Source organism: Sporobolomyces koalae (assembly GCF_050403365.1).
Source record: "Sporobolomyces koalae JCM15063 DNA, S_koalae_JCM15063T_v1_ctg3, whole genome shotgun sequence".
NCBI classification, from domain to species: Eukaryota; Fungi; Basidiomycota; class Microbotryomycetes; order Sporidiobolales; family Sporidiobolaceae; genus Sporobolomyces; species Sporobolomyces koalae.
The window spans coordinates 624,916-640,044 of NW_027481768.1; the positions used below are offsets into that span (position 1 = coordinate 624,916).

Here is a 15,129-nt window from a genome sequence, read left to right on the forward strand (position 1 = left end):
ACAGAAGAATAGCACGAGCAGTGATCGACATTTCTTCTGATTCTCTCTAGCCGAAACCCAATAGTTCTCTTTCCAAGGTTTTGAATGCAGTGACTGAGCTAAGAAAAGGCGACAACGTTTATAACGCGACGCGGGCAAGAGTTTGACATGAGGAAAGAAAGACGATGCGAGTGGGAACAGAAGACACAGATTCAAGTCGCAGGTTCAGAAACGACGATTTTGTTTTTCGGTTGCAGTCGGTCAAGGAAAGGGTTTTTGCAAATGAGGAGAACTTGGGGAAGGAGAGAAAAGTAGGCGAATCTTGGGTGGGTTGCGCAGCTGGATATTTTCGATCAATAATATTCTTTGGGGGGGAGTTTCCTCGCGAGTGGAGAGACTCTAGTCCTCAAGAACCTGTTGACAACCACACTAAAAGGATCAGCTTGTGCGGAAAGCGTGCGGATCAAGCGATAATACGGCACGTACGTCTCCGAGTTCGTAGGCTCCGTAACGACCCCTCTTGGCCTCGGTGACGGCCTGGTCGAGAGCGCGGACGACTCCAGGGTACGCCTCTCTCAACCTCGACCTCCTGTCAATTCGGGCGAGTCCCTCGCGTACGAGTTGCACGTTGATCGACGATTCGTGCGAGGCGAGACTGGCAGGATCGTTCGGGTCGAACAGCGATAGTTGCAGTTGCGAACTGTCGCGGTGGTCGATGTTGGCGACAAGAGTTTGTCCCTGGTAGAGAGTGGCGCGATTGGTCCATTCGAACGAGGGTGTCAGGTTCTGTCGCCTTCGAGCTCGCGAAGGAATACATAGAGGGAAAAATTGTCGCTCACCTCGCACAATTCTCGGAAGCGGTCCATCGCATCGAGACCGTATTCGGTACGCCAGTCGAGGAGGCTCACGAAGGAGAGCGTCGCCTCCTTCGCCTGACCCTCGAGGCCCTTGAATTGCGCTGCGAGCGGTCGAAGGCGACTGTACGGAACGACCTCCGAGTTGCCGTCTATAGAATCCATGCAGCGATTAGTTGCAAGATGCAAAAGGAGAGTCGCGCGGGAGTACGCACAATCAATGTAGATGACTTCGGCTTCCTTCTTGCCCGGGTTGCTCTTGCGCACCTTGGCACGGTACCATTGCCCGTCTTGGGAGAATTTGGCCGACACGAGTTCACCCGATCGAGGAGTGAATCCAGCGGGAGTAACGTCGTTCGATTGGTGGAACACGGTCAACTCGGACATGAGCGATTCGAGTTCGGGGATGCCTATCAGATTCAGAACGAACGACAAGCATTAGGATGTCAACCACAGCATCAAGCGAGTTTTGTGAAGGAAAAGAAAGAACACTCACCTCCGTCTTTGAGGATCTGCACCGAGAACGAGAAGGGTAGGGTTTCGGTACCTCCTCGGACCTCACTCACGACCACGTCGACGTATTCTTTCCTCGCTTCGAGTTTCTTGCCGTTCAGTTGTGCTTCTTGTTCGGCAACCTGAGTCGGATCGTACGAAGACCACATGTTCTTGCGAAGCGATTGAGCGGCAGATTGGGCGGCAAACAAGTCTTTCGCCGAACTGTACTCGTCGACTTTGGCAAGACCTTCCGATACCAACGAGTGTGCGACGTCTTGTCCGTTGATGGACATCTGATGTTCAAAGGACCCGACGTGTCAGTTTGAAGCGAAAAAAGACATTTTCGTCGAGAGAAAATGGATCTAACCCGTCCGATGAATCCGCCGGATTTGTCGGTACTTTCAACCGAGAACTCGACCTCTCGTTGCAAGACCTTGCATTTCGACCACAAGGCGGCCTCGTTTCCAAACGGCTCACTCTTTTCGTTCGGGTTGCGAGCGGTACGGGGAGCGCGGATGTTGGACAGCACAAACGTCAATTTGACGTCTTGCTTGGGGATCCAGATCTAGACAAGACACGCGAGCGGGTCAGCTCGTTCGGCAGTATGAGACACTGGGGGATCAGAAGTACCTTGAATCGCGAACCGGAAGCGACGAAATCGACAATGCCAGAGAGACGACCCGATCGCTTGAATTGGGAAAGGAAAGGCGCGGCCTTGTGCGAGGACTAGGAGACCCACATGTTATCAGACTTTTGAAAAGGTCCGCAAGATGAAGGGAATCCGGCGTACCTCGGATGCATCGATGATACGAGGCGCAGGGAAGTCCTGTCCCGAGTGAACACCCCTCTTGTCCTCGATTGCGCGCATGTCGGCGCCCATCAACGCGTCGTATTCGGAGCTACGCATTTCGTCCCCTTGGCGGTGTCTCAAGACCGAGACGAGACCGCGCTCGACGAGGAGTTCAGACACGTTTTGGCCAGAAGGCAACAGTCGGATCGTGGCACATTCGCGCGCCTCGAAATCGCCTTCTGCAGGTTTGACGTAATCGATCGTAACGAGGACCTAAAGAACAGAATCGTATAAGCGAGACGAAGTAGCACTAGGAAAAGGCACGAAGGATACTTGCCTGTTTGCCAATGAGCTTCTTGCGCAGGAACTCCTTGCCTTCTTGTTGGAGACCGGCCTGCTTCGGGTCGGTAGGTTTCGGTTGCCTGATCGAAGCGAGTTGGACCTTCTTCTCCTCGGCACCCATCTCGGTCTTGGCGAGGGTGACCATGTCGGCACCCCACACCTTGACCACCCACGCGTTGAACGAACCTTTGCCGCCGGCGGTACCGTTCGCTTTCCTCTGTTGCAGCGCGATCTCGGGGTCGGGCAAGTCTTTCCACATGCCTCGGCGCAACAGTTTCGCTTCCTGTTCGGCCTTGCGCAATTCCGACATCATCGAAGGCGTCGGCGAAACCGAGAGGAACCCGGCATGCCAGTCGATGATTTTCGCGAGTCCAACCGAGACGAGAAGTGATGCGATGTTGCCCGCAGGGTGCTGCACGGTACCGAGGAACAGGTTTGCGGTTTGCGGGGCAGCACCATTTTGCGCGTTGTGCGAGAGCGAGGGCGTTGGGAGGGACAGGAGGGTGACTTTGATCAGGCGTTGCAACAGGCGCGACTCGACGAAGAAGCGAGATTCGTCTCCGAATTCTTCGCCCGAGAGGTCCTCGCGGCCCGAGAGGTTGCCCGATCGAGGTGCACGCAATCCAGCGATGCCGAGGTTGACAATGTGATGGTACAAGGGCGAGAACAGGAGTCGAGCGCGGACCTGCGATCCGTTCGTCACGCCCTCGACAATCGCTGCAAGACAAAGCGATCACTCTCGAGTCAGCGCGAGTTTCGTAATAGCTCGAACGCTCAAGATAAAGCTCACCGTCGATCGGTTTGCCTTTGTGCTCGGCGAGGAACGCAGCCGGGTCCTGCGGCATCTGGTACTCGACGTTGCGCGCGGGTTGACCCTCGGCGCTCCAGAGTCCACGCGCGTGTGCTTTCGCGTCTTCCTCGAGGTCTTTGAGGAACGCTTTGCGGTTGTGAGCAGGGTCCTCGTCTTCCGAGTCGGCCTTGCGGGACGAGTGAGCCTCGCGGACTTTGGCCCATCCGGCGCGCACGAGTTCGGCAGCGACATCGGTATCGGGTTCGCCCTCGCGCGCGGCGGGGACGTACACGATACCGAATTCGAGGGGCGGGGTCGTGGTCGAGACCGAGTACGACACGGTGAACGACACTTCCTTGCCGACGACGAGCGAGCGGAGGTAGTCCCGGGCTTCGAATGCCCAGGGTTCGTCGTCACGGTCGCGAGTACCGAGTCGAGGCGCGGTGAGATCGGCGAGGTGGAGAACCTGTGCAGCGAGGACGTGAGCGGTCCGATTCACTCGAGAGGTGGAGGACGAGCAGTACCTTCTCTTTCGGCAGCGCATCAGCCTGGACGACTTTGCCCCGGAGGACGAGCTGCGGAAAATGGGGGCGATCGGGAAGCAGCCAGTGGTCAGTGACGTGGATCGAGGCGAGAGCGTGCACGAGAGCGAAGTCGTGTCAGCTTGATCGCGCGGAGGGACGGGAACGCACCGTGTCTGCCGAGAGGACCGACTTGACGATCGCTTGCAGGGGTGCAGACATGTCGGATCCAGTCACACACTAGGGATGGTGAAGTGGTGGGACGGCGTCGAGCGAGCGAGCGCTTCTTGGATATTTCTCGCATGCGGGTAACGCGGCACAAGTCGCGACCTCGCAGTGCACAGCAGCCACATGTCCGGCTGTACCGGCTGCCTGTGTCGGTCGAGGAATCGCACATCGAGCACACACGCGTACGAACCGCTCACGATGCACGACTCGCCTCGACACGCCGAGCCGTCGAATGCTTCCGAGATAGTCATCCTCGGGGACAAGCACCACCAGCCGGTACACCTCGCGCTCACGCCAGATGGTCTCGTCATTGTCAAACGCAAACCAGGTACGTAGCAGACGCCCTGCTCGCCATGAAGTGACCGAGAACTCATCCGTCGCTTCGGTCACGCTGCCCCGGCCCCACTTTGTGTTGCTCGCCGCCAGGCTCGCTGCACTCGCTCAAGCTTGGCAACGGCAAGTTTCTCGCTCCATTCGCGCTCCACGACCACCCTTCCGGCACTGATTCCAAGTCGTTGCGCTGGGGACACAGCCTCCGCATCATCGACTCGGCTAATTCCGTATCGGTCTCTGCTCTCGGCGACTCTCACAACGATTTCGAGCGCATCTCACCACACAGCGACTCAGGGTCAGCACCAGTACCGTCTGACAATATGCGCTCTCGTCACTGCGAGCAAGTCCGAGGCCGAGAGGAAGGACAAGGCGAAATCACGCTTGTGGAGCCTGTCTGGGACCGTCACACCTGCAGATTCGCACCACGACTTTGAACAATTGTCCGTATCTGATCGTCGCGCCGAGGACTGGGTCAAGCTTGCAGAGGAGCGAGCCTACGCTGGTAAGGAGCGATTCGGCGAGAGACGCCTCTCCATCAGGACTCATCATCGCCGTTCCCTGTACAGGAGTCGAACGGAGTCGCAAGTTCCACGTCGTCTTGAACCCGATCGGCGGCAAAGGCCTCGCGAAACGAGCTTGGGAAACGGCAGTCCAGCCCGTTCTCGACGCGGCCCATGTCTCGTACAAAGTCTCTTGTAAGAAGTTTTCCATCCTTCTCGTGATTGACCGTTGCTCGTACTGATAGCATGCGCCTCTTTGTGCTTTGTGCGTCAGTGACGGGACCTCCCGGGTCTCCTACTCACGCGTACCAGCTCGGGCTGTCACACTCGCCCTCCGAGTACGACGCCTTGATCTCGATCTCGGGAGATGGGATCGTGCACGAACTCTTGAACGGACTCGCAGCGCAACCGGGCCGAGGCAGGAAAGCATTGCGAGAAACTCCGATTGTCGTCGTGCCGACGGGCAGTGGCAACGCATTGGCCAACAGTGTCGTCGGCAACGATCGCTCGGGCGATTGGAAGGCGTGCGCGCTCGTCGCACTCAAGGGTAAGTGGTTTCCCCCCGTCACGTAATCGCAAGATATCTATAGACACAAATTCGGTTACGCAAAAAACAGGAAACCCGATTCCGATAGACCTATGTTCTGTCACTCAACAAGGAGGGAAGCGGATATTCTCCTTTCTCACGCAAGCGTTTGGACTCATGGCAGACCTAGGTAAATTGCGCTCAAGCGCTTTCGTCGTCCTTCCACCAGGTGTCATTTCTCGTGAAAACTGAAAGACGATGCTCGATTGCAGATTTGGGCACGGAGCACCTTCGATTCTTGGGAGACTTTCGATTCACGCTCGGTTACATCAAGGGCGCGGTCACGAGACGCAGGTATCCGATGAAGTTGCAAGTCCTCGTCGAGAGCTCTTCCAAGAACGAAATCGCCCGTCGATACAATGAAAACCTGGCTCATCCTCGAGAGACCCCGTCTTCGATTGCTGCACAAAATGGAAACGAGATCCCACCACTCGAATATGGATACCCGGACGACCCCTTGCCCGCCGAACTCGAGGACGAGATGAACAGCAAGCGGTACTTGGATCATTTCCCGAAAGACGGACAACTGGATGGGGAAGGGAAATGGTGGACAATAGACCTCACAGGTGACTCGAAGCGTCAAGGGGTCTTTTTCTTGTACGGCGGCAAGATGCCTTGGATCTCGAAGGACGTGAGGATCGTTCACTCTGCTGCCCATCTCGGGAACGAGACTGCCTTGAAACTGATCTCGCGATTGGGAACCTCCCAGCTGCAAATGTTTCCGCCGGCCGAACCTGCGTCCGGGTTGCTCGATCTGTGTCTCGTCGCACCCATGTCGCCGCTCGAAGCTTTGACCGCGATGGACGGGAGCGACACTGGATCTCTCTACCACCATCCTGCAGTCCTGTACCTCAAAACTCGCGCGTATCGACTCGTGTTCCCGCATGCAGGTCAACATGCGAACCAGGAAGGCGAGTTGGGGTATGTCAGTATCGATGGAGAGAAGATCGAACATCGAGACTTCAATGTCGAGGTGCATCAAGGACTCGCGAGGATCATGGTATTCGATGGCAAACTGGCAGGTAGCCATCCGATCCAAGGCGTGTGAAAGTAACACATTTCTCGCGCTTTCAGACCGTGGTGATAAGAGATGCCCGAAAATTACCCTAAAGCTGAACAATAGTACACGTGCAACACGCGAGGAAGCCCGAACAGCTCAAACCGGATTTCCCTGCATTTTTCCCGTGCCTTCTCCTGGGACTTTTGCTGGACTTTTGCTGAACCAAACCCCTGTCCGATTCTAATATTGGAAATTCACTTCACTTCGTCGCGTATCTGCTTCCTCTCCTTTCCCTCGTGATCCGACTCTTGCAGTGATGGGTTCTCCACTCCTGCACCAACATGAGCAACAGCAACACCTGCTCCCATCAACCAGCCCTTCTCCAGATTCGAGCCGGCGTTCCTCGATCGACGCAAAGGCGCTGCAGCAGTCGGCCTCGCCCGATCCTACGTCTACTGCGACTTTGACTCTCGTGACGAGCTCGACGACGAGACATTCATTCCTGCCACCGTGGCTCATCATCCTTGGATGGATTGGGTTGTCGACAGCTGTCATTTTCTTCAAGTCAGTCCTCTCAATCGGATCTTTTATCCGGCCCCACTATCTTCTCAACCTAACGCGTCTTGTCACAGTCGAGAGATTCTCGTAGCGAGACAGTTCGCGTACCCAATCACCTTGACCTCGATCCATCTCGCGTTCCAGACCGTCGGTACGCTCGAATTTCTCGTGAATTGTGCAACAAAGTACAGTCTGGGAAACATTTGATGTTGAATGGTGTCAATCGGTCGCGTGTGCACAGCAACACGTCTTCTTCACCGGTACACCGACCTCATCTCGGGAGCGATCCCTGCAAGTCATGGAGATTACTTTGCCGTACCGCTCAAAGCATCAACCGAGGGTTCGAGCGCCGACCTCGCTTCGGAGCAGATTGGCATGTCGACCCCGACGCTCGATCGAGAAGAACGCAAGCAATGGAAGAAGGACAGTGTCGCAATGACCTGGTCTCGTTGGAACCGCGAGATGTGAGCCTCGAGCCCCGATACCCTCTCGCTTGCTCCATCTGCTGACTTCGGCTTGTCACAATCAGTCTGCCGATCGCCATCTTGTTCTCTCTGAGTCTCGTCTTGTCGAATTGGGCATACTTGTATTGCTCGGTCGCATTCATTCACATTCTCAAGTCGATTTCGCCAGTCGCGATCTTGCTCGCTGCGTTTGCGTTTGGTACGAAACAGTTCAGCGTCAAGCTCATGCTCATCGTGCTGACGATCTCGGCCGGAGGTTGGTCACTTTCACCGCTTACGTAACCCTGGGTGAAAGATGCTGATCTATATTACTATCACTCGCAGTTGGAATCGCCAGTGCGGCTGAAGTCAATTTCCACTTGACCGGATTCATTATCCAGGTATTTCAGCTCTTGCTTTGCTGCTCTCGATATAATGTCTGACAGTGATTGTTTTGAATATTGTTCCAGATGGTCGCGATTGCGATTGAAGCGACTCGCGTCACATTGATTCAGCTACTACTCACCACTCCGTCGTCATCGTCGACGGGTACTTCGACTCCTGCCGCCCCGCCTACCTCGCCCATGTCTCCACTCAAATCACTCTATTACTTTGCCCCAATCTGCCTCGTCCTGAACCTGTGTCTCCTCGTGCCCCTCGAAGGGTGGACCGCAATCACTGAAATCCCTCGATTGGGATGGGGACTCGTGTTTGTGAATGCGAGTTTGACGTTCGGGTTGAACTTGAGTGCGGTCATGTTGATTGGGTTGAGCTCGATGGTGTTGAGTTTGAGCAAAGTCGTCAAGGACGTCCTTATGGTCGTCGCTCCTGCACTCTTGCTCGGTGAATCTGTCAGTCTTCTTTTCTTCTTCTTTCCTTTCTCGTGAGAGTGTCTTCGAAAGACGAGTTTGATCACGAACTGAATCTCCGAGATGCCTTTTCACTTCAGTTGACTCTGACGCAGGTCGTCGGATATGGAATTGCCACGGTACGCGAATTTTCTTCCCTCTCTCTCCAGCAACATTATAGAAAGCTGATACCGAAGACAACGATAGGCTGGTTTGATGTGGTACAAAACGACTTCAACCTAGATGAGACTACTCGGATCTTCTTCTTTTTCGTCAACGCGTATTTCTCCTCTATCGCATTTTGTATCGTCTTCCTTTAGTTTCTGTCGGATATGCTTACATAGTGGTTTCTTTGTCGTCATTGGTTGGTCATCTGTGGTATCTCTCTGTCGTATATCTACTCATTACTAGGTTTTGTGTTTTGCTTTGCTTTTCGAAAAGAAAAGAAGAGGCTTGTGCATCCTGACTCGGCGCATGAACCAGAGGTGTCAAATGAATCGAGAATTACATGCAAAAGAACAATCCGACACCCAGAAAGAGAGACACGAGAGAGAAAAACAAAACCCATTCTGATCCTTCTAATAAGTCTATCTTGTCAAGACCCCCCGTTCCGTCCTCTCCTTTACAATCCCTCGGCTTCTCGGTTCATGACGACCAAGCAGCTCTCGAGCGTGTCGACACATTGTTCGACTTCTTGTTCCGACACGGTCAAACTCGGGACAAACCTGACCGTCATCTTGCCACACGACAAGACGAGAACTCCACGTTCTCTCATGAGTTTGACGACGCGTTGTACGGCGTGATCCGAAGTCAGAGGTAAACCCAGGATCAATCCTCGACCTCGAGGAGGACCTGCGATCAAGCGAGGGAACAAGGATTGGAGGGCTGCGAGTCGAGTTTTGAGAGATTCGCCAACTTGTTCGACGTGGTGGATGAACGAAGGTTCCGAGATGCGCGAGACAACGTGATGGGCGACTCGAGTTTGAAGCGGCGCTCCACTAAAGAACCCAGAAGGGAAGAAGAGAGTCAGTTCTCTCACTTCGAGGAAGCGCCTTGTCAGAAACCAGATTCAACGGACCCGAACGTGGTGCCGTGATCGCCAATCTTGATCACGTCGGCAACTTTGTCCTTCATGAGAATGGCACCAATCGGGAGCCCCTACAAATACACGCAATGGGAGTTTGTCAGATGTTTCAGTCTGCCTAAACACGCGGGACGAATGAGGATCCTGAGCGAGAGACTCACGTTTGCGAGAGGCTTGGCCATGGTCAACACGTCAGGGTGACAGTCTACTGGCATCGAACCGTGTGCCCAGAAAGAACCCGTTCGGCCGAGTCCGCACTGTTGCCACGATCTCGATTCAGTCGCGGAACAATCTTGGGTATGTAGAACTGAGTGGGGGGACTGACCTGAATCTCGTCAAAGATGAGAAGGGCGCCGACTTCATCGCAGCGTTTTCGCAATGCTCGGAGGAAGTCTTCCGAAGCTTCGAGAATGCCTCCCTCTCCCTAGCATGTGACGAAATCCTCTCTATGAGCGTTCCCTGTCACGCAGATTGCAACGATCGAAACTGTCGGCGCACCTGGATGGGTTCGAGGATGACTCCGCACGTCTTTTCCGTCACGGCGTGCTTGATCCCGTCAATGTCGTTGAGCGTGGCCGGAACAAATCCCGGGATGAGCGGAGCGAACGGTGCTTGGTACTTGTCCTGCCATGTTGCCGACAAGGCACCCATCGAGCGACCGTGGAACCCGTCTCGGAAACTGACAATCTCGACCTTGTCGGTCGCGGCGGGTTTCGTGAGCCCTTGTTCCTTTGCCGATTCGGCGGCATGGACGAGTTGAACTTGTTTGCCGTACTTGCGAGCAAACTTGATCGCGCCTTCGTTCGATTCGGTACCCGAGTTGGTGAAGAAGACCTTGAGGCCTCCTTCGGCGGCAGATCCGTTCTTGGTGGCTTGATCCTTTGCGTACCCCATGCCTCCAAGTTGCTTCGTCTTGTCGACGAGGGCGTAAGCGAGCTCGCCCGAGTGCTCGTTGTGCCACAAGTTGGAGCAGTGCACGAGGTTGCGTGCTTGCTCTTCGACCACTTTGGCAACGCCCTCGTCCGCGTGACCGAGAGCATTGACGGCGATCCCTCCGCTGAAGTCGAGGTACTCGCGGTCGGTCGTGTCGTACACCTTGCACCCTTTGCCGCGGGCGAGGATGAACGGCGGGCGCGAGTACGTGTTGAGAGTCACGGCAGCGTGACGCTCGAGCGCATCGGTGATCGATGTGGGTACATCGTCGTCGAGGTGAGTGGGCTTGAGGTAGTCCATGTTGGCCTTGGGCGCAGCGGCGTACAACGCGCGAGTCGAAGTCGAGAATGTGCGCGTCGAACGGACCATGGATGTCGCACGCATCGCGACAGTTCGGGTGGTCACGAGCATGTCTGCCAAAGAAAGAGAGATGGCAGAGAGAGGTAGATAGTGCGCGAGATCTATAGGTGCGCGACGAGATTTGGTGAGATCAAGATTGACTCAGCGCCACACCACTCGCCCGCACTCTTGTGTTTACTCGAACTGCCACGATGGAGTGGCTTGATCTAGAACCACTGCTCGCTCACGCAGGTCCGTCTTGATTGATCCCCGCTCGAGGAGATGACGCTGGGACCCGGAAAACGGTTCGCTCAACATGACGTTGCGGTCCCGATACAGACACCGACAAGCGCATCCAGGCGCTCGACCAGCTGCACGAGCTCCTCGCCGCCGAAGTACAGGTGAGACCACGATTCCCTATTCGCGAGTGCCCGAGTGGAGCGGCATCGCTGATTGCTCCGAGATCGCTTTCGCACGCAGGCCCCACCCGCTGTTGCTCTGCCCGACCCAGAACACCTCGCCACGACGCTTCGGACTCTCCTCAAGTCGAACAACGCCCACGTTGCGAACGCAGCTCTCCCCGTCGTGCCACTCTACTTTGAACGCCTCGCACCGCACGTCTCGCCCGCAACCCTCAAGCACGCCCTAACCGCCCTCGTACCGACCTTGGTCGACAAACTCGGAGACGCGAAACTTGCACCGCGCGAACTCGCACGAGCGGGCATCGTCGCTGCCGCGAGACTCAACTTGCACCTCGGGATCCAGACAACCAGCGCGGGTGCTACGAGAGAATCGAGAGAGCCCATCTGGTCTATCCTTGAACACGAGCTGCGAGATCATGCCTTTCTCAGCAAGAACCCCAAAACACGCGAACAGGCAAGTTGACATCGGATCGCACCCGGAACTTCACCGCTGACTCGCTTATCGGTCCGCAGGCCGCGCTCGCACTGCTCGAGATTCGCACACCGCCAGAAACTACAGAGGCGGACGGCGCATACCCGATCCCGCCGCTGAAACCGTTCACACCGCTCCTGCTGCCGCTCCTTTCAGACTCGGATGCGACGGTCCGAGCGACCGCGCTGTCGACCACGATCGCCATCTTCTCGTCACCTGCAGTCTCTCCAGCCGCCAAGACGGACCTCAAGAAGCTCATGTCGAAACTCGACGTGACGAAAAAAGTCCAAGATCAAATCCTCGCGAGTGTCCTCGCAGGGCACGAGCAAAGCACGAGTCGGGCATCTTCAAGTGCAGGAGACGCCGCTCCAGTCGTGCCGAGTGGACCTGCCACGAGGACGCGGACCCGAGCTCAAGCTGCAGCGGGCTCGTCGACGGCTTCTTCGGCCACTTCGACCCCGGCTTCCTCGAAATTGGTCACTCCGCTGCCGAGCGCCGCGTTCCCGACCGATCCCGCAACCGTACACACTGCGGCAACGATTGAACCAGTCTACCTCGCTTCGCCAGAAGACCTTCGTAGTCAGTTCGACGCGATCAAGCCGTGGTTCGACGGCAAAGAAACTGAACACAACTGGATCGAACGCGACAAGAGTATCGCAAAATTGCGAGGAATGGTGCAGGCTGGAGTCTGTCACGACGACAACCTGCGGGACGAGTTTGTTAAGAGAATCAAGGACCTGCAGGACGGGATCCTGAAAACCGTTCTGAGTTCTTTTCGTCTGTTCGTCCACCAAACGACGAGTCCGTCACGCTGACCCGGCTCCAGTTCATCAATAGTCGTCGTCTCTACGGACCACCCTCGCCTGCTCAACTCTGACACTGCTCGCGACCCTCGCTACTTCGCTCCCGATTCCTCTAGTCGACTCACTGCTCGATCCATTCCTCACTCACTGCCTCTCGATGTCAACGCAAACAAAGAAGATTGTCGCGACCGCTTCGCAAGAAACAGTCGTTGCGTTCATCGAGCACTCTTCGTACCACCTCAAGACGGTACAACTCGTCTCAAACGCCATGAACGATAAGGTTGTCCAATCGAGACAGTTCATGTCGTCCCATTTGACCACCTTCTTGCGACATCATCAACGGCAACCGGGGACGCAATCGAGAGCCAAATTCAAGCAGTTGATGGACTCGACCGGAGGCACTGACGAGATTGAATCGAGTATCAAGAAAGGCTTGGCGGATCCAAACGCGACTGTTCGAGAAAATTGTCGCACAGCGTTCTGGGAGTTTGCGAACGGGTGGCCCGAGCGAGCAAATGACGACGAAGGCTTGATCAGGAAAGGGTTGGACAGTCAAGCCAAGAAATTGTTGGACAAGGCGAAACCTCGTCCGGACGACGCACCCGAACCTTCAGTCGTTGCCGATACGACGTCTACCGCTACAAGCCGAAGAAGTGTAGTCGAAGGATCTGCAGCAAGTGGGGGAGGAAAGGGTTCGGCAAAGAAACCTTCGGTTCGAGAAATGATGCTCGCGGCAAAGAAGAAGAAACTAGCAGAAGAGGCAGCTCAAGCTCAAGCGGAAGCGGAAGCGGCTGCTCCGCAAGAACCGGTCGCGAACCAATCTCCTTCGCCGAAAACTCGGGTCGAAGAACCTCGCGATTTGAATCGAACAGCTGTCGAGAACCGCTCCAACTCGAGTCATTCGTCGACTCGAGTGGAGGAGGAAGAGCATGCTCGTGAGCACGAGTCGTTGCAGGACGTAGAATCTCCCTTTGCCGCGCGCACACGCGCCACCTCTCGAACCTCTCCGGCGCTCGACACCCCTACTCGAACGGCTGCACTCTCGACAAAGTCACGACGCACGCCAGTTCAAGTTCCTCAAGTCGAACCAGTAGTCGACGAGAGTCTCAAAGAACAAGCGCTCCAGGCCGAACAAACTGCCGAACGGCTCCTCGAAATCGCTCAGGAAGAACAAGAGGACGAATCCCCGGCGGGACCCGCACTGACTCCCCTCAAACCTCGGATGAACAATCGATCAATCTCTCAAGTGGACGGCGATCGGAACGGAACGATGCAAACTCCGGTACAGCCTCAAGGCACCAAATTGTTATTTGGCAAGAGAAGGAACGGCGCGAACGACATTTTTCAGGACAGTCCAGATCCTCGAGATGCGACCGGAGGAGGTCAAGGCACCTGGTGGATGAACAAAACCCTGAGTGAGCACAATCTCGTTCAATTGTCCAAAGGTTCTGCTCAAACTGACGCTCGCACCGTGACAGACGTTGGCTCTGTAGCGCCCTTACCGGAGGATTCTGTGGAAAGAACAACAGAGATTGAAGCGCTCATCTCTTCGTTCGAGAACCTCGAACTCGAGCCGCTCGAGTTTAAACGCATCTCGGTTCTCTCGCGAGAACGGCCGGTCAGGGATACCCCCGAGCTCGATGCAGATGATACCGAGACCGGTCAATGGTGGAGGCAAGCACGACGGTTCGAACGAGTCTACACCGCTCTCCGAAGACAGCTGTTACAATCGACAGAGCCGGTAACTTTCTTTTCTGTTTGTGGGTCTCCAGCGTTGAGCATTTTCTCACCGTTGAGGATTCCTAGGCCGTACGAGAACAAGCGCTGGTAGTACTGAGGGATCTCGTGGAGAACCAATCTGCTTGTTTCGCAGGGATCGAATCCCAAGTGTTTGAGCTCTTGTTCACAGTTCGACAGGATCCATCACGCACCGTAAAGCTTCTCTCTCTCGTTCTCTTTTGATCGAAATCGTTTTTGTCAAGACACAGTCGTTCTGACATAGTGTTGGACACGTGTGTATGTCTGCAGAGTATCGCCGCTTCAGAAGCGATCGCGATCGCATTCACGAACCGACTCGATCCCGTATATGGGGTTGGAACCCTATGTCCTGCACTCGAATCATACCTCAAGTCGACTTCAGAAGCTGCAAGTGACACGGCGGTGACGACGACGACGACGAGATCGTCGTACGCGCTGGGACTCAAATTGTTGGGATCGTTGTTCGAGTCCCTCCCAGTCGAAATCCTCGAGGACGTCTTTCCTCAGACTCAATCACTGATCAAATCGGTCCGTCCTCTCCAAAAAAACAGGGCGTTTCCCTTTCTCAGGACAAAGCTGATTCCAGGTCGAGCCTTGTCGGGGAATGGCATGCTATCGTTTTTTTTTCCGTTTGAATTTTTTTCTAGGCATTGAACGATCAAACTTCGGGAGATCTGAGAAGAGCTGCGATCAACGCTCTCGTTTCGGCACAGAGCGTGTTGAGGGATGAATCGAAGTTGACCAACATGATGCAAGGGTTTGAACCTGATCAAGTAAATGACCGCTTTCCCTTCTTCTCTCTCGCTTTCCCCTCTTGAGAAAACTGATACATGGTACTTGGTGGGTAATAGGCAAACTTGTTGTCGTACTATTGCGCCAAGAAGGGATTCTGAAACGACCATTGGTCGATATCCTGATTTGGGCATTTGTTGTCATCCTGTAAATCAACTCTAGGTTCGTTCTGGAAGGCACTGAGAAGAAGTAGACTGGGTGTTGGCGAGAAAGACAAGAGCTCTGTTCTATTCGTTCGACGAAAGACTTGATTTCAAAA

General features: G+C 55.1%; 5 protein-coding genes across 5 annotated transcripts; 3 read left to right on the plus strand and 2 right to left on the minus strand.

The window, feature by feature from the left end:
* Window positions 1–378: 378 nt before the first annotated feature.
* On the minus strand, window positions 379–3,993 carry JCM15063_005152 (uncharacterized protein; the record flags this gene model as incomplete). The annotated part of the gene is made up of 12 exons (XM_076676255.1): window positions 379–393; window positions 466–717; window positions 819–985; window positions 1,049–1,243; window positions 1,330–1,621; window positions 1,696–1,893; window positions 1,959–2,054; window positions 2,119–2,391; window positions 2,456–3,177; window positions 3,251–3,716; window positions 3,775–3,825; window positions 3,943–3,993. The coding sequence occupies 12 exons, from the start codon at window positions 3,991–3,993 to the stop codon at window positions 379–381; spliced, it is 2,778 nt and encodes a 925-aa protein (XP_076536793.1).
* Window positions 3,994–4,197: 204 nt separating this feature from the next.
* On the plus strand, window positions 4,198–6,466 carry JCM15063_005153 (diacylglycerol/lipid kinase family protein; the record flags this gene model as incomplete). The annotated part of the gene is made up of 8 exons (XM_076676256.1): window positions 4,198–4,327; window positions 4,426–4,455; window positions 4,532–4,834; window positions 4,899–5,027; window positions 5,107–5,379; window positions 5,450–5,548; window positions 5,631–6,049; window positions 6,128–6,466. The coding sequence occupies 8 exons, from the start codon at window positions 4,198–4,200 to the stop codon at window positions 6,464–6,466; spliced, it is 1,722 nt and encodes a 573-aa protein (XP_076536794.1).
* A 268-nt stretch (window positions 6,467–6,734) lies between these two features.
* On the plus strand, window positions 6,735–8,510 carry JCM15063_005154 (uncharacterized protein; the record flags this gene model as incomplete). The annotated part of the gene is made up of 8 exons (XM_076676257.1): window positions 6,735–6,982; window positions 7,051–7,127; window positions 7,218–7,440; window positions 7,506–7,696; window positions 7,765–7,820; window positions 7,890–8,270; window positions 8,369–8,407; window positions 8,475–8,510. The coding sequence occupies 8 exons, from the start codon at window positions 6,735–6,737 to the stop codon at window positions 8,508–8,510; spliced, it is 1,251 nt and encodes a 416-aa protein (XP_076536795.1).
* Window positions 8,511–8,889: 379 nt separating this feature from the next.
* On the minus strand, window positions 8,890–10,668 carry JCM15063_005155 (aspartate aminotransferase family protein; the record flags this gene model as incomplete). Its single annotated transcript, XM_076676258.1, has 5 exons — window positions 8,890–9,265; window positions 9,346–9,425; window positions 9,513–9,608; window positions 9,677–9,775; window positions 9,850–10,668. The coding sequence occupies 5 exons, from the start codon at window positions 10,666–10,668 to the stop codon at window positions 8,890–8,892; spliced, it is 1,470 nt and encodes a 489-aa protein (XP_076536796.1).
* A 167-nt stretch (window positions 10,669–10,835) lies between these two features.
* On the plus strand, window positions 10,836–14,971 carry JCM15063_005156 (CLASP family protein; the record flags this gene model as incomplete). The annotated part of the gene is made up of 10 exons (XM_076676259.1): window positions 10,836–10,875; window positions 10,963–11,024; window positions 11,104–11,401; window positions 11,500–12,278; window positions 12,355–13,735; window positions 13,799–14,061; window positions 14,127–14,252; window positions 14,349–14,606; window positions 14,726–14,851; window positions 14,930–14,971. The coding sequence occupies 10 exons, from the start codon at window positions 10,836–10,838 to the stop codon at window positions 14,969–14,971; spliced, it is 3,375 nt and encodes a 1,124-aa protein (XP_076536797.1).
* Between the last annotated feature and the right edge of the window lie 158 nt (window positions 14,972–15,129).